The sequence below is a fragment of the Canis lupus genome, chromosome 38, assembly GCF_011100685.1.
Source record: "Canis lupus familiaris isolate Mischka breed German Shepherd chromosome 38, alternate assembly UU_Cfam_GSD_1.0, whole genome shotgun sequence".
NCBI classification, from domain to species: Eukaryota; Metazoa; Chordata; class Mammalia; order Carnivora; family Canidae; genus Canis; species Canis lupus.
In genome coordinates this window covers 22169639-22196825 of record NC_049259.1, presented here as the reverse complement: position 1 = coordinate 22196825, position 27187 = coordinate 22169639, and the positions used below count along the sequence as shown (strand labels likewise).

Here is a 27187-nt window from a genome sequence, read left to right as displayed (position 1 = left end):
CTAAGCATTCTGACCAAAACATTTAATTAACAAAAAATATTACAATAGCAGAGAAAATAATAATAATAACAATAAAGAGAAATTAGAAGTGGGAGTCAGGGTAGAAAAAAATGCAAACACCTTGGTTCCTAGGAGACCAACACTCCAGCTGAGCTGGACTTAGCCCCAGCCCCTTCTGAGTTCTCCTTGGCTGCTGGCTTCTCATCTTCCCCCATGAGACGAATGTTGTGCTTTTCCCGGAATTCATTTAATTCTCTTCCTTTTGCCTGAAGCTGCTGTGTAAGGGTCTCAATGATCTTCTGTATCTAGAGGCCAAGCGACAGGGATTATATGAGGATTTCAGGACTCCCTTCCCCTACCTGGTATAGACTATGGCTGGAGGATGTGAAGGAGGGATGATACCTTTAGCCTCACCAAGTATTGATAGTGGAGTCCAAAGACTAAAAGTATGCCTTTCTCAAATACAATGATTTATGAACTACAATGTACACAAGAATCACTTGGGCTGTTTGTTTTTAAAATGCCACTCCATGGGCAGCTGGCACAGTTGGTAGAACATGCAACTCTTGGTTTCGGGGTTGTGGGTTCAAGCCCCACGTAGGGCACAGAGATTACTTAAAAGAAAAAAAAAAAAAAAAAAAAGGCCACTCTATAGGCCTTACCTCTAACTGTTCTGAATCAGTGGGTCCAGGAAACTGCATTTTAAATCAGTTCTCCAGGTGACCTGGATGCAAGTACCCATGGACCACACTGTGAGACACACTGCTCTCACTGCCGCCTCTCCCCCAAATCAGCCAGGCCACAGAGCGCAGGGAAAAAGGCGGACAGCCAGCAGCCTCTCCTGTCAGAGGAGTTCGACTTACTAAAGCATAAAAAGCATGGCTAACGGGCCTTTCATGCGGTCTTCGCCATGGGTTCCCACCCACTTGCTTATACCACGTTCCCTAAATCCTGGCCCCCCCTCCCCTTTGCTCCCAAAGCTTCTACTGGAGGACTCCTGCTCACCTGCTCCTTGTTGTTCTCCAGGGCAGGCAGCACCTCTTTGACAGTCCGCTCCACCAGCACGCCCCCAACCATTCGGTAGCACCTGCGGGCCTCATCGACCTCCTTCAAGGTGTCAATCACCAGGCTGCGGCACGGGGACAAGGCAGATCTGAGAATGCGGCCCCTCTCTGCTGCAGCCTTCCCTTACAAATGGCCTCTCCAACTTTCCTACTGACCGGTGCTCCCCGACCTCCTCACCTGTGCTCATTCAACTCCATCTCCAGCTCAGCTGCTTTGGATGCCAGACCCCGCTGCTCCTGCCGAAGACGGTTGAAGCCAGCGATAACCTTGGAAGATGAGAGTTAAGTGAGAGAGGAGACAGTGGACATGGCTGAGGCTCAAAAAACAACACAGGATGGCAAGCTCTGGATACCTACCTTGGAACAGGAGTAGGTCCAAGTCTGTAATTTCTACCTGTAGTCTGTCTGAAATTCCATTCACTAAACACTTACCGAGAGTCTATTCTGTGGGGGAACTTAACCAGTCCTTCTCGCAGCTTCTGTGTGGTGACGAATAGGCATTTATAATACAGGATGGGTGGGGAGCTCCTGGAGCACCTGCAGAGGAGCTCAGACTTGCAGGTAAAGAAGGCTCTAGGAAAAGGCTTTGTAGGGAGTACTCTCGTTTGGCTCTACCCAGCATTCCTCCCACAGGGGAACTGCCTTCCTTAGCTCAGGGGGTGCTTGTGGGGCTACTATTCACAGGACCCTTGCTCCCTGACCACAGGGGCAGTCCACAGGGGCAGTGACCTATTCTGCACCAGAGTGTCTGTTCAGGAACTGACTCTGGGGTAGAGACAAACAGGTACAGAGACAGCTGGAGTGAAGACAACTAGATGTCCTATAGAGATGATCCTCCATCCCTCTCTTTTTTTTTTTTTTTTTTAATTTTTATTTATTTATGATAGTCACAGAGAGAGAGAGAGAGAGAGGCAGAGACACAGGCAGAGGGAGAAGCAGGCTCCATGCACCGGGAGCCCGATGTGGGATTCGATCCCGGGTCTCCAGGATCGCGCCCTGGGCCAAAGGCAGGCGCCAAACCGCTGCGCCACCCAGGGATCCCCCATCCCTCTCTTGAAACCCTCAAAGCTGCCCTAGTTCTTGAACTTTTTATTTTTATTGTTTTTATTTTTTTTTATTTATTTTATTTATTTTTTATTTTTTTAATTTTTATTTATTTATGATAGTCACAGAGAGAGAGAGAGGCAGAGACACAGGCAGAGGGAGAAGCAGGCTCCATGCACCGGGAGCCCGACATGGGATTCGATCCCGGGTCTCCAGGATCGCGCCCTGGGCCAAAGGCAGGGGCCAAACTGCTGCGCCACCCAGGGATCCCTTTATTTTTTATTTTTAAAGATTTTATTTATTTATTCATGATAGTCACACAGAGAGAGACAGAGAGGCAGAGACACAGGCAGAGGGAGAAGCAGGCTCCATGCTGGGAGCCCGATGTGGGATTCGATCCCGGGTCTCCAGGATCGCGCCCCGGGCCAAAGGCAGGCGCCAAACCGCTGCGCCACCCAGGGATCCCAACTTTTTTTTTTTAAATAAACATTTTATTTATTCATGAAAGACAGAGACAGAGAGGGGCAGAGACACAGGCAGAGGGAGAAGCAGGCTCCATGCAGGGAGCCAATGTGGGACTCAATCCCCGGACCCCAGGATCACACCCTGAGCCAAAGGCAGACACTCAACCGCTGAGCCACCCAGGCGTCCCCCCCACCCCAAGTTCTTGAACTTGGTGTGACCCAGTTCTTGAACCTTTCTTTTCATTGTGTTCAATTCTCTGAACTGCCCACTATCCTTCCAGAACACTACTTAAAAAGAAACAAAAAAAAGTTGGCTGGAGTCTGTTTCTGTAGCCTAGAAACCCTAACATAGGCTTGCAGAGAGACACTGCCTTAACTGGAGCCTGAAGATGAGAAACCGGGGGAGGAAGGGGTGCAAGAGAAGTGTGAGAAATGGGATCCCCGGGTGGCTCAGCAGTGGAGCGTCGGCCTTCGGCTCAGGGCGTGACCCCGAGGTCCCGGGATAAAGTCCCATGTCAGGCTCCCTACATGGAATCTGTTTCTCCCTCTGCCTGTCTCTCTCTCTCACGAATAAATAAATATTTTTTTTTTAAAAGGGGGGGATCCCTGGGTGGCTCAGCGGTTTAGGGCCTGCCTTTGGCCCAGGGCGCGATTCTGGAGTCCTGGGATCGAGTCTCGAATTGGGCTCCCAGCATGGAGCCTGCTTCTCCTTCCTCCTGTGTTTCTGCCTTTCTCTATGTCTATCATGAATGAATGAATGAATGAATGAATGAATGAATCTTAAAAAAAAAAAAGAGAGAAGAAAAAAAGCAGTGTGAGAAGTAATATATGTAAAGGCCCAGAGGAATGATTACTACCAGCTCCCTGTTTCCTGGAAACAGAGCAGGGAATCCAAACAGTGTGCAAAGCAGACGGTACTAACAGCGCGGCCACCATGACTTTTAGTACAGGGCCCCAATGACCGGGTTCAGAAGGAAGTATCAGATGAAAAGTAGAAAATGTAATGAGGAAAGAAAATCATGGGGGTGGATGGGATACAGAAAAAGACGAAATAAAAACCGGGGGCCTGCAAAGACCAGGTTTCAGGCTTTGTCTCTGCCACATACTGGCCCTGTGGCCTCGGACACTGAATCTGAACCCTACGGTTCTCGACCCTGGCTACTGTCAGAATCCCAGGGGAGCATGAAGAGGGACACCTCAGAACAACTACACAATCACTGGGTGAGTCCCAGGCCTCGGTTTATCTTTTTAAAAGATTTATTTAGGGGATCCCTGGGTGGCTCAGTGGTTTAGCGCCTGCCTTTGGCCCAGGGCGTGATCCTGGAGTCCTGGGATCGAGTCCCGCATCGGGCTCCTGGCATGGAGCCTGCTTCTCCCTCCTCCTGTGTCTCTGCCTCTCTCTCTATGTCTATCATAAATAAATAAATCTTTTAAAAATAAAAAAATAAAAGATTTATTTATTTATTTTTAGAGAAAGAGAGTGCCCTGAGCAAGGGGAAGGGGCACAGGGAGAGAAAGGATCCCATGTAGACTCGCACTGAGTACAGGAGCCAGGGTTCAATCTCATGGCCCTGAGCCCAAATCAAGAGTGGGATGGGTGGAACTCTTAACCTACTGAGCCACCCAGACGTCCCAGGCCTCGGTATTTTTAAAAGCTCTCCACCATAATTCTAAGTGCAACCAGAATGGAGCCCCCGGCGTGACTCCCTGCGAGCCTTACTTGCCTGACCTGTGAAATGCACATGGTACCTCCTTAGAGAGCCGCTGGATGACGTGACCCAGTTAGTGGGAAAGGGCTTTGTAAGCAGTCAGGTATGGTAACTACTACCTCGGCCTTCTCTCCAGACCCAGTGGCCGCCTGGCCGCTCCTGATCAGCTGAGCACTGAGCCCACCCGCTCAACTCCTGCCCACTCACTCCTGTTCACACCATGTCCAGCATCACCACCTCTAATGACCAACCACCTCATGTTTACTAGGATCTTTCATCTCCAGCTCTCTCTGCAAGGCTCATCTACAGCTAGTGAGCTACTAATGGCTAACCCGTCCCACCACTACATCCCTTCTACTGCTCAAAAAGCCAATGAATAGGACTGACCAGCACCCTGTCACTCCAGCGGCAGGCACGCTGCCTTCTCCCAACCACCATCCTTCCATCTTGGTCCACTTCATCCACTTGTTCCAAAAATGCCTTGGAAATCTGTTCTTCCTTTGCCTCCACTGCCTATACCAAACTATTCCATTTATAGTTAGCTTCTTCTCCACTGTCAACGTGTGACAGATCAAAATCATTTAAGAAAATCTTAACCAGATTCTAGATGCTCTCCTAGCACCCAAATAACCCACTCCTCTGGATGTGTGCGGTTAAATACACCAATGAAATCAGCTTAAGAGTCTAAAATTTCTGGGATGCCTGGGTGGCTCAGCGGTAGAGCATCTGCCTTTGGCTCAGGGCGTGATCCTGAGCTCCCCACAGAGAGCCTGCTTCTCCCTCTACCTGTGTCTCTGCCTCTCTGTCTCTCACGAATAAATAAAATCTTAAAAAAAAAAAAAAGTAAGTTGGTAAGTATAGAACTCTTTACATCCTCATGATTGGCACATACAAACAATTTTATACAGGACATGGTTTTCTTTTTCTCCCCACCCCCCCAGGCTTACTGAGATACAACTGACATATAACATTGTATAAGTTTAAGATATACAACATTATGACTTGATATATGCACATACTGTGAAATTGCTACCAAAATAAAGTTTGTTAACACATCCCATATGTTAACCCCTTCTACGTGCTCACATATAAATGCTTATCAGATGTTCAACCATTGAGCCACCCAAGTGTCCCAAATAAAATCCTTAAAGAAAAAAACAGGGCAAAGTATTTCCGTATGATTTATTTTCCTGTTTTTCTCCCCCGCCCCCTTTTTTTTTAAATTCATGAGAGACACAGAGAGAGAGAGAGGCAGAGACACAGGCAGAGGGAGAAGCAGGCTTCATGCAGGGAGCCCAACGTGGGACTTGATCCCGGGTCTCCAGGATCACACCCTGGGCCAAAGTCAGGTGCTAAACTGCTGAGCCACCCAAGGATTCCCTTTCCTTCCTTTTTGTTTAATTCATATAGTGTTGATAACTTCAGAAAAACCCATAGTCATTACCTTTACCTCCAAAACGTCCTTTGGTCTTCTTACCTACATGATGTTTACTCTTACTGGGCTCAGTGAAGAATAGAATAGGTCAAGAATTATGACTGGATGCATCTGGAAAAGTGTTCGGGGTGTCACTCACTAAATATCTTCTTTTCAGTTTAGTGCCCTTTTCCTGAAAAACACACTCAACTATCAAGAAAATGTCTTTGACCAGGGTGCCTGGGTGACTCAGGTCATGATTTCAGGGTCCTTAAGCCCAGAGTCATCAGGGTCCCTGCTCAACTGGGGATCTGCTTCTCCCTCTCCCTCTGCCCTTCCCTCTGCTTGTGTGCACTCATGCTCTCTCTCTCAAATAAATAAAATCTTAAAAAGAAAGAAAAGAGGGCAGTCCTGGTAGCTCAGTGGTTTAGCGCTGCCTCCAGCCCAGGGCCTGATCCTGGAGACCCGGGATTGAGTCCCACATCAGGCTCCCTGAATGGAGCCTACTTCTCCCTCTGCCTGTGTCTCTCTCTGCCTCTCTCTGTGTCTCTCATGAATAAATAAATAAAATCAGAAAGAAGAAAGAAAGAAAGAAAGAAAGAAAGAAAGAAAGAAAGAAAGAAAGAAAGAAAGAAAGAAGAGAAAAAGAGAAAGAAAAAGAAAGAAAGAAAGAAAGAAAGAAAGAAAGAAAGAAAGAAAGAAAGAAAGAAAGAAAGAAAGAAAGAAAAGGAAAAGGAAAAGGAAACAATCCTTGACCTTACTACTCCAACAAATAACGGTTCCCAGCCCTTCTCTTCATCTTTTAGGACTGGTCTGTACTCACTGCCTTTACTTCCACTGTAGGAGATTTAGCAATCTCTCTGCTTCTACCCACTAAAAACCATAACAGACCCAACTTTTAACAACTAAAAATGTCTCCAGGCATTGCCAAATTTCTCTTGGGGTGAAATCAAGCAGGTGGAGAACCACTGCCTCAGGGTAACAATGAGAACTAAAATGATGGAACGTGTCCAGTGCCCAACACAAGGTTGGTTCTCTACTCTCTTTTAACTTCCTGGACCCTTTGGTCCATTGATTTTCCTACCTCCCCGCACCCCCCCTTTTTATTTTATTTTATTTTATTTATTTAATCTTTTTTTTTTTTTTTAAGGATTTTATTTATTTATTCATGATAGACACACACTGAGAGGCAGAGACACAGGCAGAGGGAGAAGCAGGCTCCATGCAGGGAGCCCAATGTGAGACTCGATCCTGGGACCCCAGGATCACGCCCTGGGCCGCAGGCAGGTGTTAAACTGCTGAGCCACCCAGGGATCCCCTCACCTCACCTTTTTAAAGATTTTATTTATTTATTCATAATAAACAGAGAGACAGACAGGCAGGCAGGCAGGCAGAGAGACAGGCAGAGGGAGAAGGCTTCCTGCAAGGAGCCCGATGTGGGACTCGATCCTAGATCCCAGGATCACGCCCTGAGCCACCCAGGCATCCCCTCCTACCTCCCTTAACACTCCTTTCCTCTTTCTGAAGTTCTTCCTCTCATCTCTACAATGGAGAGGATCTAAGGATCTAAGATTCTTTTCATAGTACTTCTCCCTTTATCACTCATACTATTTCAACTGGTATTCTTAGCTACTTCTATGGCTTCCACAATTGCCTTAGTCTACTGCCTGCAAACCCAGGCCTTCTCAGAATTCTAGATCTATACTTCCAAGTTAGAGGAAGGAGCGCTGAAGTCAGGCAGAAATGGCTTAACAGTCTAACCATCAGCGACGTACCGCTTTTTTGAATTTGTTTCTTCAGATAATGTGTCTCCTAGGATGTTTGAAGATCAGTGAGTTATATCAAGAACTTAGGACAATATCTAGCAAATAACAGATTGTCAATAAATAGTAGATATTAGTACAGAACATTTCCATCCTTTAAAACAATATTAATTGGGGATCCCTGGGTGGCGCAGCGGTTTGGCGCCTGCCTTTGGCCCAGGGCGCGATCCTGGAGACCCGGGATCGAATCCCACATCGGGCTCCCGGTGCATGGAGCCTGCTTCTCCCTCTGCCTGTGTCTCTGCGCCTCTCTCTCTCTCTGTGACTATCATAAATAAATAAAAATTAAAAAAAAATTAAAACAATATTAATTAATTAATTAATTAATTTATTTATGTGAAACACAGAGAGAGAGAGGCAGAGGGAGAATCAGGTTCCATGCAGAAGCCCGATGTGGGACTTGATCCCGGGACTCTGGATCACACCCTAAGCCAAAGGCAGATGCTCAACAGCTGAGCCACCCAGGCGTCCCAGAACATTTCCACTTAACTGTCCTATAGATACCTAAAACTCAGGTCATTTGAAGCTGAACTGATCTTTTATCCCGTTTTAAACTGTTCCTTTTCTTGTCGTCTCCCCTATTTCTGCTAAGGACACCACTCTAACTCCTGAGGTAGGAAACCCTCGTTTCATCTCTGAACACACCCTTATCCCAACAACTGCCAAACTTATCACACCATTTCTGCAATTTTTCTTAGGCTCGCTGACATCACCTAGTCCAAGACTTCGTTACATCTGGAAGAGTCTTCTAAATTATCTCCCTATTTTTGGACTCTCCAAATTCATCCTATACACTACTGGTAATTTAATTTTCCTAACACTTGGATGACATATAAAAATGTTCATGACATATTAGGCGTAAAATGTAGATTACAAAATGGTATATACCGCATAAAACTAATATTATAAAGTATGTAAATATGTAATGAAGATATGTCCTCCCTTTCCAGCTATACACACACACAAAACATAGGTTGGGGGGGGGGAACCCTCCTTTGGAGTATATCAAAGGATATATTCCAAAGTGGTAATAGCCTGGGTGGCTCAGTGGTTGAGGGCCTGCTTTTGGCTCAGGGCGTGACTCCCCAAAACCTGGGATCAAGTCCCACATCAGGCTCCTTATAGGGAGCCTGCTTCTCCCTCTGCCTGTGTCTCTGCCTCTCTGTGTGTGTGTCTCATGAATAAAATCCTTAACAACAAAAATAAAGCGGCAATAATAGTTATCTTTGGATACTAGGATCACGAGTAATTTATTTGTTATTTTGTACTTTTTCCTGTGTTTTCTACATTTCCACAATGAACATGTCTTATTTTATGTAACAGAAAAATAACAAGAGCATGCCATATATTTTTCTGTGGCTTCCTCACTGCTTACATTAAAAAGTTCCAAATTCTTTGCCATGCAAAGACTCAACTTGCTTTTAAGCACCACATCTTTCTTATACTTCATGATTTAGCTAAACTGACCAGTCACTGCACTTCCTGTCAGACTGTGCTTTCCCTAGCTCTCTTCTTATCCTATTCCCTATATTCTATTTGCATTACCACCTGTTCAAATCTATCCAATCCTTCAGGCTCATCTCAAATATCCCTAATATGATCGTGGTATAAATGGAAAAATATGTCTGATTCTCAAATCACTCACTCAATTAAAAGCCCTGCTCTTCCAGTTACTAACCTTGGATAAGCTAACTGAAGTCTCTGAAACTCAAATATCCTTACCTATAAAGGGAGGACAATATAATCTACTCCAAAGAGCAGTAATTAAATAACAGAAAATAAAACAAGTGCCTAGTACAATGTGTTGCTTCCTTCCATCTTGTTTATAAGGGACATATATAGCTCACATTTGCAGATATGATAAATCACATGTATTTTTTAAAAATTTAGGGGACACCTGGGTGGCTCAGCAGTTGAGTGCCTCCCTTCTGCCCAGGGTGTCATCCCAGGGTCCTGGGATTGAGTCCCACATCAGTCTCCCTGCATGGAGCCTGCTTCTCCCTCTGCCTGTGTCTCTGCCTCTCTCTCTCTCTCTCTCTCTCTGTGTCTCTCATGAATAAGTAAATAAAAAAATTTAAAAAACATTTTAAGTAAGCTCTAGGCCCAACATGAGGCTTGAACTCACAACCCAAAGATCAAAAATCACATGCTCTATGTACTGAGCCAGCCAGGTGCCCCAATAAATCTTACATTTTTTATCCAGTGTTCTCTCTGAAACACAAAGGCCATAGAATGTTAAGCAAGAACAGCCTCAGAACTCAATTATCACAACTGCTCGCTTTCTTTGGAGGGCTTCTTCTCTTTCTCCATAACCCCTTAAATATTGGTTCCATCCTTGTTCTGCTGCTTCTTTTTTCAACTTTCTGCACAAACCCTAGATGATTTTGCCCATTACCATGACTTTTTTTTTTTTTTTTAAGATTTTATTTATTTATTCATAGACATAGAGAGAGAGAGGCAGAGACACAGGCAGAGGGAGAAGCAGGCTCCATGCAGGGAGCCCGATGTGGGACTCGATCCCGGGTCTCCAGGATCACACCCCAGGCTGCAGGCAGCGCCAAACTGCTGCGCCACCGGGGCTACCCCCATTACCATGACTTTATCAGCCTTCCATAAGCTTATAGTTCTCTGACTCAAATGTAATTCAAAATTTATAAATCAAACCAACTATTAAATACCTCTACTTGAATGTCCTACAAGAAATCCAAACTCAAAACCCCAAGAGAAACATATTCCCCACCCCCCTAGGCATTTCCTATCTTCCTACATTGCCTATGAACAAGCATCCATCAAAGACATAAATCTGAGAAACATTCTAGTTTCCTCTCTATCCCGTTTTCTTCACATTGAAGTCTTGCAGTCCACCCCATACTTTAAGCCCACCTGCATCCCCAACAGGCCAGAAAGGTTCATGCCTCACTGCTTTTAAGGACATTAGTCTCTGCCTAGGAAATTCTCCACTTCCTTCTTTTTTTTTTTTTTTTTTAAGATTTTATTTATTTATTCACGAGAGAGACAGAGAGAGGCAGAGACACAGGCAGAGGGAGAAGCAGGCTCCATGCAGGGAGCCCGACGTGGGACTCAATCCCGGGTCTCCAGGATCACACCCTGGGCTGGAGGCAAATGCCAAACCGCTGAGCCATCCAGGGGTCCCTCCGCTTCTTTCTTTGCTTGACTAACTTCTCTCATCCTTTAGAACTGAAGGATTATCTCTCCCAGAAAAACAAACACTATACTCATTACTGTGCAAAACACTTTGCATGCATTTCTTGTCTAATAATAATCAAAACAGTGATGAAGTATGAACTGCCAAATTTTTACAAGGTGAGAGAGGGAACTCATGGGAGGTCATCTACACATAATAAATAGCAGAACCGTGATTCTAAAACAGATCCGCCAACCCTAGGGCACTTCTTATGCTCTTAGCCACCCCTCAGAAAGTATTAGGTTCCTTCTCCTTTTCCTCCCACCACAACACACGGGTCGGGGGGCAGAAACTATCGTTCCCCCCCCCCAAAGTCCTGCAGCACTGGGCAGCCCGGGGGGGCTCAGCTGTTTAGCCCCTGCCTTCAGCCCAGGGCCTGATCCTGGAGACCCGGGATGGAGTCCTGCGTTGGGCTCCCTGCATGGAGCCTGCTTCTCCCTCTGCCTGTGTCTGTATGAATAAATAAATAAAATATTTTTTAAAAATCCCACAGCACTTTATACCTGTTAGGACACTCATCTTCGGCCTTATGTTAGCACTTAGTAGGTCTTATTTCACTGTGAGCTCTTTGATGGCGTGGGCCAACTTGAAAAATCTTTATGGAGACACCTTTGCCTGCGGTGACTATTCGACAAATAACTGACAAGCGAGCGAGCCTGCAGCGAGAAGAGCTGTTGTCTTAGGTTTTCCCTTCTGTCGCGGGGATTTCTTGCCACCCAGACTACACACTAGCCCCGCCATTAGCAAACCAGGGCTCCCCGCGCGCCACAAAAGGCTCTCCGGGTTGTTTATCACACGTCTCCCGCTGCTGAGACACTGGGGGAGATGCAAACTCGGGTTACAACACGGTTTCTGGTCGCTCAGGAAATCCAATCTAATAACGACGTGCGGGTCAAAATAGTATGGGACGGCGGACTGCTGGGGCATGCGAGTCACGTGGCTCTGCAGAGTGAGGGCGACGGTCAGCGTGGTGCCGGGGTCACCGAACAGGCCACACGGCCAGCCCGCCGGCTCATCCCCGGGGATTCGTGCCGAGCCGCCGGGCCCGGCCTATCCTGCGGGAGGGTGCGGGGAGGTAGGCAGAGCCACGCCCGCCCCCCGCCCCTCCCCCTCCCTCTCCTCCCTTCCCTCCTCTCCCCTCCCTCCCCTCCCCTCCCCTCCCGCCGGGCTCGGGCCCCGGGCCGGCTCACCCTGCACCCCGGGGGGGGCGTGGCCTTCACCGACCAACCCTCCCGCGCTCTCCCCCGGACCCGGCCAGCTTCTCCGAGGACCCTCCCCTCTCGGGGCGGCCCCGCCACGCCGGGACGCGCGCGGGGCCTGCCCCAGCCAGCGGCGCCGCCCGCTCCTCGCACCGACTCGGGCCCGGCCCGGCTGCCCTCCTTCGCGCCCTCCGCTCCTCACCTGCTCTGCCGACACCGCCCCTTTCCCCGCGCCGCCGCCGCTGCTCTTGCCGGCGCGACCGCTGCTCTCCGCCATCTTCGCCGCCCGCTGCGCTTCCGGCCTGCGCGGCCCCGCCCCCGTGCGTCACATCCGGCCTGGAGGTTGCCGCCCCCTGGCCCCGGGGCCGCCGCTTCCAGGCCGCTCCTCCGGTCGGACGCTGCCGACGGTTTCGGCTCTATCCTCATGTAGGACCCAGCGGTGCACTCCGCTGCGGGGCTTTAACCCGTGCAAGGGAGCCGCTGCGCCTGGGAGAGGCGGAGAGGCCGGGTTGACCGGAGCGTGGGGGCGCGGGCTGGGATGTGTGTGGGTGCCGGTGCCCTTTGCCCCCCACGGGGTGGGAGGGGCGAGGGACGGTGAGCTTCCCCTCGGAGATCGGGGTAAGGGGGCATCCGCTGAGCAGTGCCGCCGTGCAGGTGCCCAGTGAAGGGGAGAGGCTGGGGAGAGCAGGGAGGTTTCTTGGGGATGCCTTTTGAACCGCGGGTATGTTCCCCCGGGCGGGCAGGTGGGGGCGGGGGCGGGGTGGGGGTGGGGGGGCTTCAATCTAATACGAGCCCACTGGAGCCGAGACAGGTGCCGAGCAAAGCCCCTTCCTCTGTCTTCCCACTTTATGAGTCTTCCTGTAGCCCATAATTACTCCCAGTAAGACTTGGTGGGGAGGGGGGGTGTTTCTCTGCGAGGGCCCTGCTTCAGCCTCCCAGTATGAAGAGAGGAGTCAGAGAATCCTGGAAATGTGCTGCTTGAGCGCGGGAGTGGTGTCCTGATTTCTCACCTTCCTCAGGCTGGGCTTCATCATCAGGCCTCCTCACCAGCTCCTGCCCCTTCTCTTGTGTCCTGGACTCCGGATACCTCGACTCTCAGTACTTTGTGCACAGCCCAGGTAACATGTTTTGCTCTGTCCTTGGCGCCTGACACTTAATAGATGTTCAGTAAATGTCTGTGATGTGCATAGATGGTGGGATACACTGGGGTGCCAACCATCACAGAACATTTCATCAGTGGGGAGCCCTGAAAAGCAGAAACCAAAGGGCAGCGCAGCCCTCCTGCTCCCCCACTTAAGACTCTGATTGTTAAATTTGCATTTCCCCATTCTGGAAGTCTGAGCCCTGCCCGTGCCATTCACAGTCCCAGAGCCATGGCTATCTCCTCTTCTTCCTGGGAACTGCCGCTGGTGGCTGTGTGCCAGGTAACATCAACACCAGACAAGCAGGAGAACTTTAAAACATGCGCCGAGCTTGTTCGAGAGGCTGCCAGACTGGGTGCTTGCCTGGCTTTCCTGCCTGAGGCATTTGACTTCATTGCAAGGGACCCTGCAGAGACACTACGCCTGTCTGAGCCACTGGGTGGGAACCTTTTGGGAGAATATACCCAGCTTGCCAGGTATCAGGGAAAGGGGGAGGGAAAGGTAGCTTCCTTGTTGGGCAGTGTCCCCGAATTGCCAGATAGGAGGGTCAAACATTGAGAAGCATTGTCAGTGTTGCCCCTTCTACCCTGCCTTCCTCCAGGGAATGTGGACTCTGGCTGTCCTTGGGTGGTTTCCATGAGCGAGGCCAAGACTGGGAGCAGACTCAGAAAATCTACAATTGCCATGTGCTTCTAAACAACGAGGGTGAGACCTGATAGCTCTTTAGCCACATCTTCCCAGGCTCTTCTACCTAAACTTGCATTCTCCAGAATTCTCAACTTGGTTTCCTTGGTTGAGTTTTAGGGGTATTTGTACTTCTGAGCCTAGGTTATAAATAGTCTTGGTGGGAGGAGAGGAACTAAGTTGGGCTCCTAGCGCACCAGCACTGAGCATTCCTTCTCCCTCTTACTACAGGGTCAGTAGTGGCCACTTACAGGAAGACCCATCTGTGTGACGTGGAGATTCCTGGGCAGGGGCCTATGCGTGAGAGCAACTCTACCATTCCTGGGCCCAGTCTTGAGTCTCCTGTCAGCACACCAGCAGGCAAGGTGGGAGTTGTGAAAGGATGAGGTGGGGAAGAGGAACAGGAGGGAGAAGAGAAATACTTTGAAGTGATAGTAGAGGATGGAAAGAAAGTCCTAAGGAAACGTAGGCAGTGGGTATGACTGAATGCTGTGAACAACAGGACAGGGCTATTAGGCTGTTTTCATTCCAGATTGGTCTAGCTATCTGCTATGATATGCGGTTTCCTGAACTCTCTCTGGCATTGGCTCAGGCTGGAGCAGAAATACTCACCTACCCTTCAGCTTTTGGATCTGTTACAGGCCCAGCCCACTGGGAGGTAAGAGGACACCTCTTCAAAACATAAGGGCCTTCAGGGCACCTGGGTGGCACTAGTTGGTTCAGCATCCGAGTCTTGGTTTCCGCTCAGGTCAGGGTTGTGGGATCGAGCCTTTTGTCAGGCTCTGCACTCAGCTCTGTGCTCAGCACAGAGTCGGCTTGGGACTCTCTCTCCTCCTCCCTCTGCCCCTCCCACTTGTGCTCTCTCCCCTCAAATAAATCAATCTTTAAAAAAACATACAGGGCAGCCCCAGTGGCGCAGCGGTTTGGCCCCGCCTGCAGCCTGGGGTGTGATCCTGGAGACCTGGGATCGAGTCCCACATCGGGCTCCCTGCATGGAGCCTGCTTCTCCCTGTGTCTCTGCCTCTCTTTCTGTGTCTATGAATAAATAAATAAAATCTTTAAAAAATAAATAAATAAAAATAAAAAAACACAAATATATGGGCCTTCTCTTAACTTTGTTCTCTCGTGGCCCTACCAGCTGAAGGATTTTCTTCCTCTCCACCTACTGGGAAAACTCATTCCCTAGGTTGTTGCCTCTCGTTATGTTAAAGAATAATTTACATAGTGAATCATTCCCAGGCAATGATCAGATTGGCCCGTAATGTCCATCACCCATAATTTCCCACTAGATGCTACCCGCCACCCATAATTTCCCACTAGATGCTACCCGCTTAAGTGAATACACATCTCATTCCCCAGGTGTTGCTGCGGGCCCGTGCCATTGAAACCCAGTGCTACGTAGTGGCGGCAGCACAGTGTGGACGCCACCACGAGAAGAGAGCAAGTTATGGCCACAGCATGGTGGTGGATCCCTGGGGAACAGTGGTGGCCCGCTGCTCTGAAGGACCAGGCCTCTGCCTTGCCCGAATTGACCTCAATTATCTGCGGCAGTTACGCCAACACCTGCCTGTGTTCCAGCACCGCAGGCCTGACCTCTATGGCAATCTGGGCCACCCATTGTCTTAAGACTTTGACTTCTGGAAGTTGAGACTCCCACTGTGAGCTGGTGTGGCTGTGACTTGAAGGCAGGACCCAGGCGCGGCTCCCCTCACTGGGAGAACCTTGACTCTCTCGAATGAACACAGGCTCAGCTTCTTGGGAAAGAAGAAGCTTTCACCTGAGCTCAGATTTCAGTTTCAGAAAGGTGGAATTTTATATAGTCACTGTTTATTTCATGAAAACTGACGTTATGCTGAGGGCTGAGCAGCACTGGCATTGAAAAAAATATAACCATCATAAAGTCTGTGTCTGGACATCTCCTTTGGGAGCTGAAAGGGGAGGTGGTGGTGTACCAGCTAGACTAGGCTCCAGTTGTAGGCCTCCTGGCTCATTCAACATGCCTCCCTACCCAAATAAAAGTGCAACACTCAGTGCATGTCCCAGCCCCATGCTCGGAAGCTTGGGAGTGGGAGTGGGGCAGAGAATGGGGAAGGAAAGAGCAGATAGGAGGTGATACTGAATGACTTCACATTCACCTGTGATGCCCTTTGCCCAAGCCAGAAGAAAGCAAAGGGGAAAGGGCTGCAGGGTACATGATTTATTTTCACTTGAACATGGAAGGGAAGTCTCACACTCCCCCTTCCCCTTCTCAGGGGGAGTGTATCTTAATCAGCACCCCCTTCTCCATCCACCCTGCTGGGAGGAGCGACTCAGCTGACCCAGTCCTCTTACCGTCCTCCCTTGAAGAGGGTTTGGCAAAGGGGACAAAGGACGGAGCCACACCAGGCAGAGGTCTGAAGCCCTGGAATGGAGGGAATGAGGCAGAGAGGAGCAGCACCAGAGGCCAGGAGAGAGCGGAAAGGGCCACAGCTTCTTTGTTTTTTAAAAATTATATAATTTGGGAGAGGGTGGTGATTAATTTCCAAAATACACTTCAGAGTCCCACCTTCCACACAGCTCCCTTACTCACAGCCCTTTGGTTTTTCAGACAAAACTGAAGAGCCCTCGTAAAGCCAGAAGTACGGATAACCCCCCCGCAATGCACCCGGAAGCAGTGTTCACTTGCATCCCTTAACAAAGACTACATCCCGCAGCCTTTGCTTCTCCCTCTACATCTGTCTTACGGCTCGGTGGCAAGGTGGCTGTGGAGACACACATTAGGAGGGTCCATGGAAAAGGGAAAGGGGGGAGGCCCAGGCACGTGGGTGCAGGGAGGGGTGGGGAACACCACTTCCATTTTCCTTTGTCTTTTCCTTTAAAAAAAAAAAAAAAAAAAAAAGGCAGGGGTGTGATTGGTCGGAAGGGCAGAGAACAAACCCCAGAACAGTATGTAAGCTCCAGAGGTGGGCGGTGGGAACAGTCCCCCGAGAGGTGAGGGGGAAAGGTCAGGGCAGTGCCTGCAGCATCAAGTTCCTCAGGAGTTTCTGCCGGCCCAGCTCGTAGTCCTCCTCGTCCACGTTCACCAGCAGCTTGATGGCTTCGTGGCCCACAGCCTGCTTGAGGGAGTCTGTGATAAAGACGCCTTTAAGCGCCTCTAGTAGAGAGCCGTTGATGTAGTCGCGCCAGAATGCGTCGAGGTAGGTGAGCTCAGAGAACTTGATGTCACAGATGATGGAGCCCAGGTCCCGAGACTTGAGGATGGTGTTGGCCTGGTTAAAGCGCTCAAACTGGCGCTCGAGTGGGTCCTGCTTGTTAGAGAAGACGTTGCCTTGCAGAGCGGTCTCATGCTGGCAGTACTCAGCCCGAACCCGCAGTCTGATGTCTGTGGCGAAGAGAGACACGCACAAGTGGTTGCAGTGAGGGGAGTGCAGACAACCCACGCTTGAAAGGTGGGAATGAACAGCTGGGTAGCTGAAGTTGGGAGCATCACCTGCCAGCTTTGCTACCTCTCCCCCAGGACTAGTTCTTTTCTATGTAGTTCTGAAATCCTTGCCTGAATGCAAGTTTCCCTGAAATGGGCCAAGCCCAGGTCAGATGACCGCCACCCCTCATGAGCAGCACCCTACTTCTAGGAGGTATTTTCCTTTTTTTTTTTTTTTTTTTTTTTTAAGATTTTATTCATTTATTCATGAGAGACAGAGAGAGAGGCAGAGACACAGGCAGAGGGAGAAGCAGGCCCCATGCAGGGAGCCCGACGTGGGACTCAACCTCAGGTCTCCAGGATCACGCCCCGGGCTGAAGGCGGTGCTAAACCTCTGAGCCACCTGGGCTGCCCCGAGGAGGTATTTTCCTAATGAACAGGCATACAAGTTCATTTTAGTACCCATCATACTTGATTCACCCTACAATAAGGATGTTGTAACAGCATCCCTTTGATCTTATATTAACTAGAAAGAGTTGAAAGATACTCTGCTGCAAAGACAGAAATTCTCTCCCCAGAGACTAAACCATTCAATCCCACCAAGTCATTCAACCATTTGACAGGAGCCTTGCCCTAAAGAGCATAAACTCCCCGGCATCTCAACAGTTCTGTCTCCCCCTCAGGCCCACTCCACCTCTAGAACCCTTCAGCTTCCTCACCACATGTCTGCTTTTCCTTGGGGTCTGGTGTTACTGACTTCCGGCGTTTTCGTTGGCTCCCAAGTGTGGCTCTCCCTCGAGCTGGCCGCTTGCTACACATCTGAGGGCCCGAAGTGGGGCAGCACACCACAGGATAGTGGGGAGGCACTGACCAGAGCGTAAAAGGGGAAAAAAACATAGGGTAAAAGCAGAAACACAAACCCTTCCCTTGGAATGAGAAAGGAATCATTTAGACTTAGCGCTAAAAGCTTTATCAATAACCTGAAAAGAGGATAAAACAAGGGGACAATTACAGGACCCAGGTGAAGCGTTAACACCTCGCCTGATTTTTATGGGGCTAGATATTGGGGGGGGGGCGGCAGTGAGAGATACAGTGTCCTTTCATTCAGGCTGGCAAAGCTGGGAAAATGATGGGTTTGGTGTCTATTTTTTTAAGCATTATCTATTTATTTGAGAGGAAAACACGTGTATGCATAGGGAGGAAGGAGAGAGAAAATCTCCAGCAGACTCCCCTTGGAGCAAGGAGCCCAAGACATGGCTCAATCCCATGACCCCAAGATCATGACCTGAGCTGAAATCGAGAAACACGCAACTGACTGAGCCACCCAGGTGCACCCCCCAATGCCTTTGAAAGATTTATTAGAGAGAAGGGAGAGAGACCACATGCAGGAGCACATGAGAGTGGGGCGGAGGCAGAGGGAGAGAGAATCCCAAGCAGACTCTATGCTGAGCACAGAGCTCAATGCAGGACTCAACCTCAGGACCCTGAGACCACACCCTGAGGCAAAACCAAGAGTCGACACTCAACCGACTCTTGGCACACCTGCACTCCCTTTTTTAAAATTTTTTTTAATTTTTTATTTCTTTAAATATATTTTTTAAATTTTTATTTATTTATGATAGTCACACACACAGAGAGAGAGAGAGGCAGAGACACAGGCAGAAGGAGAAGCAGGCTCCATTCACCGGGAGCCCGACGTGGGATTTGATCCCGGGTCTCCAGGATCGCGCCCTGGGCCAAAGGCAGGCGCCAAACCGCTGCGCCACCCAGGGAACCCTCCCTTTTTTTTTTTTAAAGTCAACTCTATGCCCAACACGGGGCTCAAACTCACAACCCTGAGATCAAGAGCCACATGCTCTAGCGACTAAGCCAGCCAGGTGCCTCTGATATTTTCTCTTGATTACGAACATTAGGTGGAATTAGTATCTTCTTACCTGTTTTGGGGGGTTGTGGAGGCCTCGGTTCTGGATCGCTGAGGGCTCTGGGGGTCACATAGCGAATTGACGTCTCCTCCAGATACTTGTCTACAAGATCAGGGCACACTATAGGAGGGGAGGGAATCATTCAGGAAAAGATACACTCCTCCCTTCTAATCCAACCCTCCAATAGGCCTCCTAACTTGTCCTAGGTAGCCCCTAGGGTCAACGCCTCCTCCCACTTGGACTCCTATGCTGCTCAATCCTGGCCTCCCACAACTCTTCCCGGATTCCAGTGTCCCCAGCCCCCAATGCACCCTCACCAGCCCGCCTCCTCTTGAGGGTGACGTAGGGCAGCAGGTCATGACGAGTGATGATGCGCAGCAGCTGCAGCACCTGGCGAAAGTTACTCTCATCACAGCGGCCCTGGCGCTCCAACGCCAATAAGAAGTCACGTCCATTTCGGATGAGGCCACGCTCATGGTCATCAATGACGTCGACAAAGAGGAAAGAAAGAACGCGCACATCCCTGTGTGTCAGGTGGGTGCCCACGATGTCAAACATGCGGTGCAGGCTGTACAGCCCGTGCTCCTGCTCACCATGCTCTTCTGGCCACACCTGGCTTGCCCGCCGCTTTAGGCCCGCCATGCTGGGGGCTCAGGTGCGCAATGCCTTCCAGAATCCCTGCTCAGCAGCTGCAATCCCCACTATACTGTAAGGGGCAAGGAAAGAACCTATGAGCTACTCAACGGCAATCTCAACCTGGTCTCAATCACTCTTCTATCTCCAGTGCCTGACAGTGCCTGGTACAGAATTGTGCTTAGTGTTTATTAACTTTTAAAAAGTGTTCATTGAAAAATAAAGCCTACAGTGCTCCACATCCAACAGATGTTGTCCTAAGTCCAGACCCTACTAGAGAAATACACTTTCCCTAAGTGAGAATGTTCTATGCAATTTCAGTGCTGCATACTGGGCAGGAGGTGCTGTTAGAGATTACCTCGATTGTTCCCCTGCCCCCAAAATACTGCTTCTGGTCCCCTGTGCTCTCCCTCCCACCTCCCCAACCAGCTCACCTCTTAAATGTAGGCAAAACTGAGAAGTAGAGAATTCATTCTTAACTAACACGGAAGCTACAACAGATGAACTTACAGACGGTATGGAAACTGAACAATCTTTAGGGTGAGAACTAGTTTCAGTGCTGCCTGTGACACTACCAAGCCAGGTAGCTGTGGGCCTTAAGCGAGTTACCTCACAACAAAGCCTCACTGCCACCCATCTACAAAACACCAATGAAAGAAACTACTCTTCAGACATGTTAAGGATCCAATTAGAAACTATGTGCGAGGGATCCCTGGGTGGCGCAGCGGTTTGGCGCCTGCCTTTGGCCCAGGGCACGATCCTGGAGACCCGGGATCGAATCCCACGTCGGGCTACCGGTGCGTGGAGCCTGCTTCTCCCTCTGCCTGTGTCTCTGCCTCTCTCTCTCTCTCTCTCTCTCTGTAACTATCATAAAAAAAAAAAAAAAAAAAAAGAAACTATGTGCGAGATTGTTGTGTCAACAGTCATGAAAGAAGATTTCAAAGAGATTAGCATCCTTGACCAATCCAGACCAACCCCCCACAATCCTATCCTCATTTTTCCTACAATCCATCCAAGTTCAGAAGCATAACTGCGAAGGTTAATAATACTAACCAAAACTCCTGGATTTAAATTACCAAACATTACTAAACCCCTACATTGAGCATTCTCTTCCTCCTCTGGCAGAAGTACCCCCTTGATGTTCACATGCCATTTGGATACACCCTCTTCTTTCATCTTGGTTATTTCTCCATCCCTCCACAACGATTGACAGCAGCCTAATGTTCATTCTATAATTTGGCATTTGATTCCTATAGTTCCCCCATCAAGCTGGGTAACATTAATGACCAGCCAGTAACCAAGCCTCAAGTCCATGGGCTTCCAGGTCCATGCTGGTCAGATAGTGCTGGCCAATACTACCCAACCCCTGACCACGGCTCCAACGTCGTGATTCATTATAAAGTCCTGCCAAAGCTACTTCTAAACGTTTTCAATCTCCTCACCTTTCTGCTGCCACCACCCCGGTTCAGGTCCCAATAATCTCTCACCTGGACTACAGTAACACCCTCTGTAGGGACTCTCCTTATCACCAATCTTAACCCACCTAAGTCCATTCCCCCCATTCAGCTGAACAAGCTACCTACAATGCACAACTGACCTCATCACTCTTCCGCTTAAGATCTACCTACATCCCCCTCCTTACCTGTAAGAACACTGCAAACTTCTTACACAACACACCAAACGTTCTGCAGGCAATTCCTTTCTCTTTCTCCGGGCTACTCCTTTTGCCTGAGTGCTCCTCTCCCTTCTCTGTCCCAAATGTGCCCCATCAGCACCCTTTTTCAGATGGCTAACTCCTACTCATCCTTTAAAAGTCAACTCAGATACCATCTTCAAATTCATGCTCCACACCTCCGTGCTGGGATAAGTAGTCCTCTTTCCTCTTCTGTGCTCCTACAGAACATCATGCATATTTCCTTTAAACTCCTTATCAAAGTGTACTAAAATTATCTGTGTATTTATTATCCTATTAGATCTTAAGCAACTCCTGTAGACGGACTAAGTCATATTCATCTTTACATCTCCAGTGCCTAGCAATGGAGAAAGCCTGGCACATAGTACTCATAACTTACTGAACTTGGTATCCAGGACATCATCACAAGCCATACTCATACAAGTCCACTGAGAGAACTTCATTAAAAACAGATACAACCTAACTACATGTATACATTCTAGATAGCCGCAGCCTCCCCTACACTATGCAGAACTACCCATCCCACAGTACCCTACTCAGCAATAAGATAGGTTGTCCTGTTTATTTTATACACCAAGAAACTAAGGCTAAGTTAAAGAATAAAATGATAAGCTGCTTCAAAAGAGCCAAGCTGATGGGCTCTCAGAAAATGAGAGCAAGTAGGACCTGGTCCCCCCTCTTCCTCAACAATCCTAAAACAGAAGCAGACTCCTTCCCTTAAGAAAAGGGCGGGTTCACCCTGGAATCACTTAGCTCCATATCATGGGTTCTCATATGTGGATAAGAAATATAGCTTACATCCACTTAGGACAGCCCAGATGCCACACCCCCTCCCACTCCAGCATGGGAAACAGCTGGGAAAATAGCTACCCAATGACAGGCTGGTTTTCTCTGCCTCTTCCTCTCATTTCACCTGTTGTAGGTACAAATGGGGGTGGGGGGCAGGGGTAGTGGGGGGAACTAACGGAAAGTAACTCCTTGTTCATACCAAGCAACAGGAGAAAACTGAGCCTCCTTAGACTTCTCCTTGTTCCCTATCCCACCTGTTCCTTTTGGCCAGCTGTTGATTATGAGGATCCCAGAAAAAGCAGATGGGCAGGTTTCACATTCAACCAAACCAAAGAGCAGGTTGCTAGAGAGCTCCCGAATCTATGTGTCCTGATTATAAAGCCCCGGAAATGAAAGAATATTGTCCCCTACATACCTTCCCACTGGAAAATGAAGCAGAATACAGGAAAGGACTATGGTCCTAACTATGTATCAATGGATGCAATTCTATAATAGGCCTCAGTCCTCTGAGGGTTAACTCCCCAGATATGAGAGAAAAAAACAGCCACCTTTAAGTCCTAGATCCCACACTGGATCATTCAAAGTGCCAGGAATTATCATAGCTTCTAGGTCAGTGGTTCTCAACCCGGGAGGATGCTTCCAGAACCCCAAGGGACACCTGGCAATGTCTGGAGACATTTTAGACTATTATGACTGGAGGGGGCAAGGGCCGTGCTACTGGCATGCAGTGAGTAGAGGCCACGGATGCTTCTAAACATCTTCTAAAGCACAGGTCAGCCCCCACAACAAAGAATTTCGCAGCCCAGAATGTCAATAATGCAGGGTGCCCGGCTGGCTCAGTCAGTTAAGCGCTTGCCTTTGGCTCAGGTCACGCTACAGGGTCCTGGATCGAGCCCCACATCAGTCTCCCTGTTCAGCGGGGAGCCTGCTTCTCCTTCTCCCTCTGCTCCTCCCCACTCTTGTGAGCGCTAGCACGCACTCTCTCTCAAATAAATAAATAAAACCTTTTTAAAAAAAACACCAGTAATGCTGAGTATGAGAAACCCTACTGTAGATGGATCATGACGAAGGGTCAAAAGAATCGAGACAGCATGTCACTTTCTACCTACATCTAGAGAAGGAAGCCACTGGGTCCTTCCGACCCAAACCCATCAAACAATGTTCCAGAAGAAAAGCCAGTCAGACATAGACTTACTTCACTCCTAAGTTCACCGAGCACTAAAGAGTTCCATCCCACTCCAACCCTGGCTTCTCTATCACCTGCTGTTGCCATTCAGGTGAGCAATAAGTGGTGGGACTACCCTCTCCTCTGCCCCATCCTGGGAGGTCCAGTGTGACCCAGTTCAATCTGGATCTCTGTAAAGATAAAAGAAATGCCATCCCCTGCAAGACAAACAAAAAGGATCCTGCACTTAACCCTCACAGCCAACTTTAAAGTCCTGAAACTAAACCAGTTGCAGACCCTTCCTTGTTCGACTGCTGATGAGACATTCCGCTTACTCAATGAAGCAAAATGTAGAAGTCGTCTAAGTTTCCCAAGGCCATGTCCTTGAGAGAAATGTTGGGAGGCTGACACGCAGGCTAATAGGCAACCCCCCCACCCACTTACTTATCGTCTAGGATGGTGGGTTCACTCACTTAGCAATATAGATGGGGTTCCAAGAATCTATCTACCTTTAGCATTAAAAGAACACAGCCAACCTCCTCTAAAACCAAAATATATTCAGCTTTCTGTGGCAGTGAAGCTTGGGGACGCAGCTTAAAATATACAGAGATCCTAGATGAAAGATAATCAGGGTAGTAAGGAGAACATACCCACTCTAAACAGATTAAAAAGAACTCCTGAGTCCTGAAATATTGCCAGACACCAAGAGACAAACAAAACAGTCCAAAGAGTCCCGATCCTGTTGGCTGGTTTGGGTCCATTTGAGAACCTAACAAGAACAACCCCCACCCACCCCATTACAGTTTCCCAAGAATAATTTCTCCTCCTGAGAATAATTCTTTATTCCAAGGAACTGCTGCATTTCCTGGAGTTGTAGTTTTTTGTTTGTTTTCTTTATGGAGGTCCAAACCAGCCAAGTGCCAACAGACAGACTAGAAGTATCTACAGAACTGCCTACCAGGTTTCTACTTCCAAGCAAAGTCTAGTCTCATCCCAACCACAGGAAAGACATTTGTATTTTTGGGGGTACTCGACTCTCTCGGAAGCCCATAAAGTCTTGTGTAAGAAATACAAAAAGAAGGGCACCTGGGTGGCTCAATCAGTTAAGTGTCTGCCTTTGGCTCATGTCATGACCTCAGGGCCCTGGGATCCAGCCACTCAGTTGGGCTCCCTGCTCACAGGGAAACTGCTTCTCCCCTCCTCCTTGCTTGTGCTCTCTCTTGCTATCTCTCTCTCTAATAATTAAAATCTAAAAAAAAAAAAAAAAAGAAACACAAAAAGAATGATCTCTTGAAGACCAAAGTCTAGTTTCATCCCAACAGGGATAACATCTATATTTTCACAAAACCAGAAGTATTTGACTCTCTCCAAAGCCCTTAGGGAGGAAAGTCATGTGGAAGAATTAAAAAAAAAAAAAAAAGTGATGTCGTGAAACTTGTAATGAAAAAGACATGGAAAAGCTTCAAGACTGAGAGAACGTAAAGGGCTTTCTTGCTGGTGGGACAGGGAAAATGTAATCAAATATCTGGAAGTCAGAATGATATGTTTTCCAAAGGAACATTCTAGGATCCCTGAACAACTAGAAGAAAGAGTAAGCTAGGGGAAAAGCCTTCCCATGGAAGGAACCTCAGGCCCGCCAAGGGTAACATTAGAAGTTGTACTAGAGTACAATGTTCCGAATGTTAAACAATGTTTCTCTCAGAGCTGACCAAGACGACTACATAATAACAAACCAAAGCTGAGGGCTTGCCCCAAAACACCTAATTTGGGCTCTCCTTTCCTTCCTCCCAATCTCCAGTTACCCAGGAAGACAGTGAGGGCAATAGGCTTTATTCACTCAGCTGGGTAGGTGAAAACTCATTTTCCCTGGCGTCTAACCCACGACTGGGCTCAACCCCAACACGTTTCTCATACCATTCCCATTCCCTTCCATTGTTCAAGAACAATAAAAAAAAAAAAAAAAAGTTCCAGACTTACCTTTGCAAGAAACTTAACTTCCCAGGTCTCTTCCTAGCACAAGGTTGGAAGCCAGCAGCAAAACAAAAACAAATTGGGGGAAGGGGGAGGGGGAGGGGGGGAAGAGTCAATTTTCAAGATTTATTTTGCAACAGCAAAGGCCCAAAAGAGTCTCAATTACAAAACTACAGACACACCTAAAGCCATTTTCATTAAAATGATCCACTCCGAGCTACCAAGCAGAGTCCCCAGGTTTCCCACCTCTCCTACTGACCAATTCACAGAACCATCCCAACTCCCAAGGACCTCCAGCCTCCATGGCTCAAGGCAACTTGCCGGATATTCAACAACAACTTGCGGGGTGGGGGGGGAAAACCCAATTATCCCCTGATACCTTCTCACCTGACTCCTCAATACCTTCGGAGACCCATTTCGTTACAACGTTAACACTGACTTCCCACTTCAGGAACAACTGGGGGTGGGGGAATGGTTACCCCCAAACAGGGCACTTCCCATCAGTTCACTCATCAGACCAGAGCTCTCCTCCCAGTTCTGTCTTCCGCCCTGCCCCTTAGCGCAGAGCGGGAACGACGCACCCACCGGGGCGCATCCCCTCCAACATCTCCGTCCCACCGGGGGTGAGTCCTGACCCCTCCCTCGCAGCCCTAACGCGGCGCCGGGAAGGTCTGGGAGCTGAAGCGCTCACTTAATTATCCAGGCTGCCTGGGTGCCCTCCTGCTTTGCGCTCCCTTTCCCGGACCTCCGGGCACGCACACCGCACCTGGGCACAGCGGGGTCCGACTCGGCACGGCGGTCGCCCCACACCCCACACTGCTAATCGCTAGGCTAACTGGGGAAGTCCTTTCCCTCCTTCTACACTTCGGCGGCGGTGACACTGGATTCCCCGGCTCCCCTCTTTCCGGCGACCGAGGGAAACCAGGGAGCGGGGTGAGCCGGGGGCGCCTCCGGAGAGCGAATCCAGGTGAACCCTCACCCTCACCCTCACCCGGCGCTCCAAGCCGCCCGCTCCTGCCCTGCCCACCCCGTTGGAGGCCGGAGGCCTGGCGATCAGGGCTGGCGGCGAGGGATGCAGCCTCCCAACTCCGCTCCGTCGGCCTCCCCGGGGAGGGGGGGCAGGGACGGCCCCAGCCTGCGCGCCCCGGGCGGCCGCGCGGTCCTCCCCCCAGCCCGCTCCCCGTCCTCCCAAACTTTCCTCCGGGTCTCTCACTTTCCCCATTACCCGTCACGCCGCCGCGCTCTCCTGCTCCACCCCAGGGCTCCCCTAGGCCCTTCCCCCTCCCACCTCCAATTCGGCACTTCCCAAACCCCCCCCCGAACGTCGGAAGTCTCTCCTCCCCCTCCCCGCGTGCCCCCGCCCCCCGCGCCCCCGCGCCCCGCGCCCCGCGCCCGCCGCCCTCGCCCCTGCGGGCTCGCAGCCCCGCAGCCCCGCAGCCCCGCGCCCACCTCGGCGGCGCCGGCACCCCCGGCCCGGCCCTCGTTGCCGCCCCTCCCCGCGCCCGCCCGCCCGCCCGCCTCGCCCCTGCCGCTCCCGCAGTTGCCACCTCCCCCGCACGCCCCCTCGGCCGCTCCCCTCCCCCACCTCGCAGCGTCCCGTCACCTCCCTCTCTCGAGGTGCTCGCGCTGGACGTCGCCGCCGCCTCCCCCTCCACTTTCCTTCCCCGAGCCCTCCGCGGCCCCGCCCGGCCCCGCCCCGTCCCGCTCGCCTCCCCCTCCCCACTCCGCCGCCCCGCCGCCTCACTCTCGGCTCAGGCTCGGCGCCGCCATGTTGGATCCATCCGCGCCGCCCTCCCGGCCCGTCGCGCGCCGCCGCATCCGGGCTCCGGCCGCCGCCGCCGCCGCCGCCGCCGCGGGCGTGGGGGA

The 27187-nt window shown here is 49.9% G+C and overlaps 3 protein-coding genes across 13 annotated transcripts; 1 reads left to right on the top strand and 2 right to left on the bottom strand.

The window, feature by feature from the left end:
* Position 1: 1 nt before the first annotated feature.
* PFDN2 (prefoldin subunit 2) lies at positions 2-12266 on the bottom strand. Its single transcript, XM_038586317.1, has 4 exons — positions 12125-12266; positions 1243-1331; positions 1006-1129; positions 2-305 (listed from the first exon to the last, which is right to left on the bottom strand). The coding sequence occupies exons 1-4, from the start codon at positions 12197-12199 to the stop codon at positions 129-131; spliced, it is 465 nt and encodes a 154-aa protein (XP_038442245.1). The 5' UTR covers positions 12200-12266; the 3' UTR covers positions 2-128.
* NIT1 (nitrilase 1) lies at positions 12219-15653 on the top strand. 5 transcript variants are annotated; one of them, XM_038586300.1, is made up of 7 exons: positions 12219-12348; positions 12942-13040; positions 13286-13540; positions 13666-13769; positions 13980-14113; positions 14281-14406; positions 15108-15653. In XM_038586300.1, coding segments are annotated over exons 1-7 (987 nt in total). In that variant the 5' UTR covers positions 12219-12346; the 3' UTR covers positions 15375-15653. The 5 variants fall into 5 exon arrangements, with proteins under 5 accessions (XP_038442228.1, XP_038442230.1, XP_038442229.1 ...); XM_038586302.1 differs by lacking the exon at positions 12219-12348 and adding an exon at positions 12402-12540; XM_038586301.1 differs by lacking the exon at positions 12219-12348 and adding an exon at positions 12442-12466.
* On the bottom strand, positions 15559-27187 carry DEDD (death effector domain containing). Of its 7 annotated transcripts, none has more exons than XM_038586305.1 (6): positions 27066-27187; positions 25328-25360; positions 19382-19776; positions 19083-19190; positions 17868-18014; positions 15559-17109 (listed from the first exon to the last, which is right to left on the bottom strand). In XM_038586305.1, exons 3-6 carry the CDS (start codon positions 19710-19712, stop codon positions 16733-16735), a joined length of 963 nt encoding a protein of 320 aa, XP_038442233.1. In that variant the 5' UTR covers positions 19713-19776; positions 25328-25360; positions 27066-27187; the 3' UTR covers positions 15559-16732. The 7 variants fall into 7 exon arrangements, with proteins under 7 accessions (XP_038442233.1, XP_038442239.1, XP_038442234.1 ...); XM_038586311.1 differs by having other exon boundaries at positions 19388-19776; positions 27066-27186; XM_038586306.1 differs by lacking the exon at positions 27066-27187 and adding an exon at positions 26907-27019.

What these genes read in the sequence shown, in the direction of transcription:
- PFDN2 (XM_038586317.1), bottom strand. Translation starts at nt 12,199, where the DNA reads ATGGCGGAGAGCAGCGGTCGCGCCGGCAAGAGCAGCGGCGGCGGCGCG. An exon ending in ATGGAGTTGAATGAGCACAG is followed by an intron (nt 1,130 to 1,242) that starts GTGAGGAGGTCG and finishes CCCGTGCCGCAG; the next exon opens with CCTGGTGATTGACACCTTGA. An exon ending in TGGAGAACAACAAGGAGCAG is followed by an intron (nt 306 to 1,005) that starts GTGAGCAGGAGT and finishes CTTGGCCTCTAG; the next exon opens with ATACAGAAGATCATTGAGAC.
- DEDD (XM_038586305.1), bottom strand. Translation starts at nt 19,712, where the DNA reads ATGGCGGGCCTAAAGCGGCGGGCAAGCCAGGTGTGGCCAGAAGAGCAT. An exon ending in GAGGAGGCGGGCTGGTGAGG is followed by an intron (nt 19,191 to 19,381) that starts GTGCATTGGGGG and finishes CCCCTCCTATAG; the next exon opens with TGTGCCCTGATCTTGTAGAC. An exon ending in TCCACAACCCCCCAAAACAG is followed by an intron (nt 18,015 to 19,082) that starts GTAAGAAGATAC and finishes CGCTCTGGTCAG; the next exon opens with TGCCTCCCCACTATCCTGTG.
- NIT1 (XM_038586300.1), top strand. An exon ending in TCAGCACACCAGCAGGCAAG is followed by an intron (nt 14,114 to 14,280) that starts GTGGGAGTTGTG and finishes TTTTCATTCCAG; the next exon opens with ATTGGTCTAGCTATCTGCTA. An exon ending in CAGGCCCAGCCCACTGGGAG is followed by an intron (nt 14,407 to 15,107) that starts GTAAGAGGACAC and finishes CTCATTCCCCAG; the next exon opens with GTGTTGCTGCGGGCCCGTGC.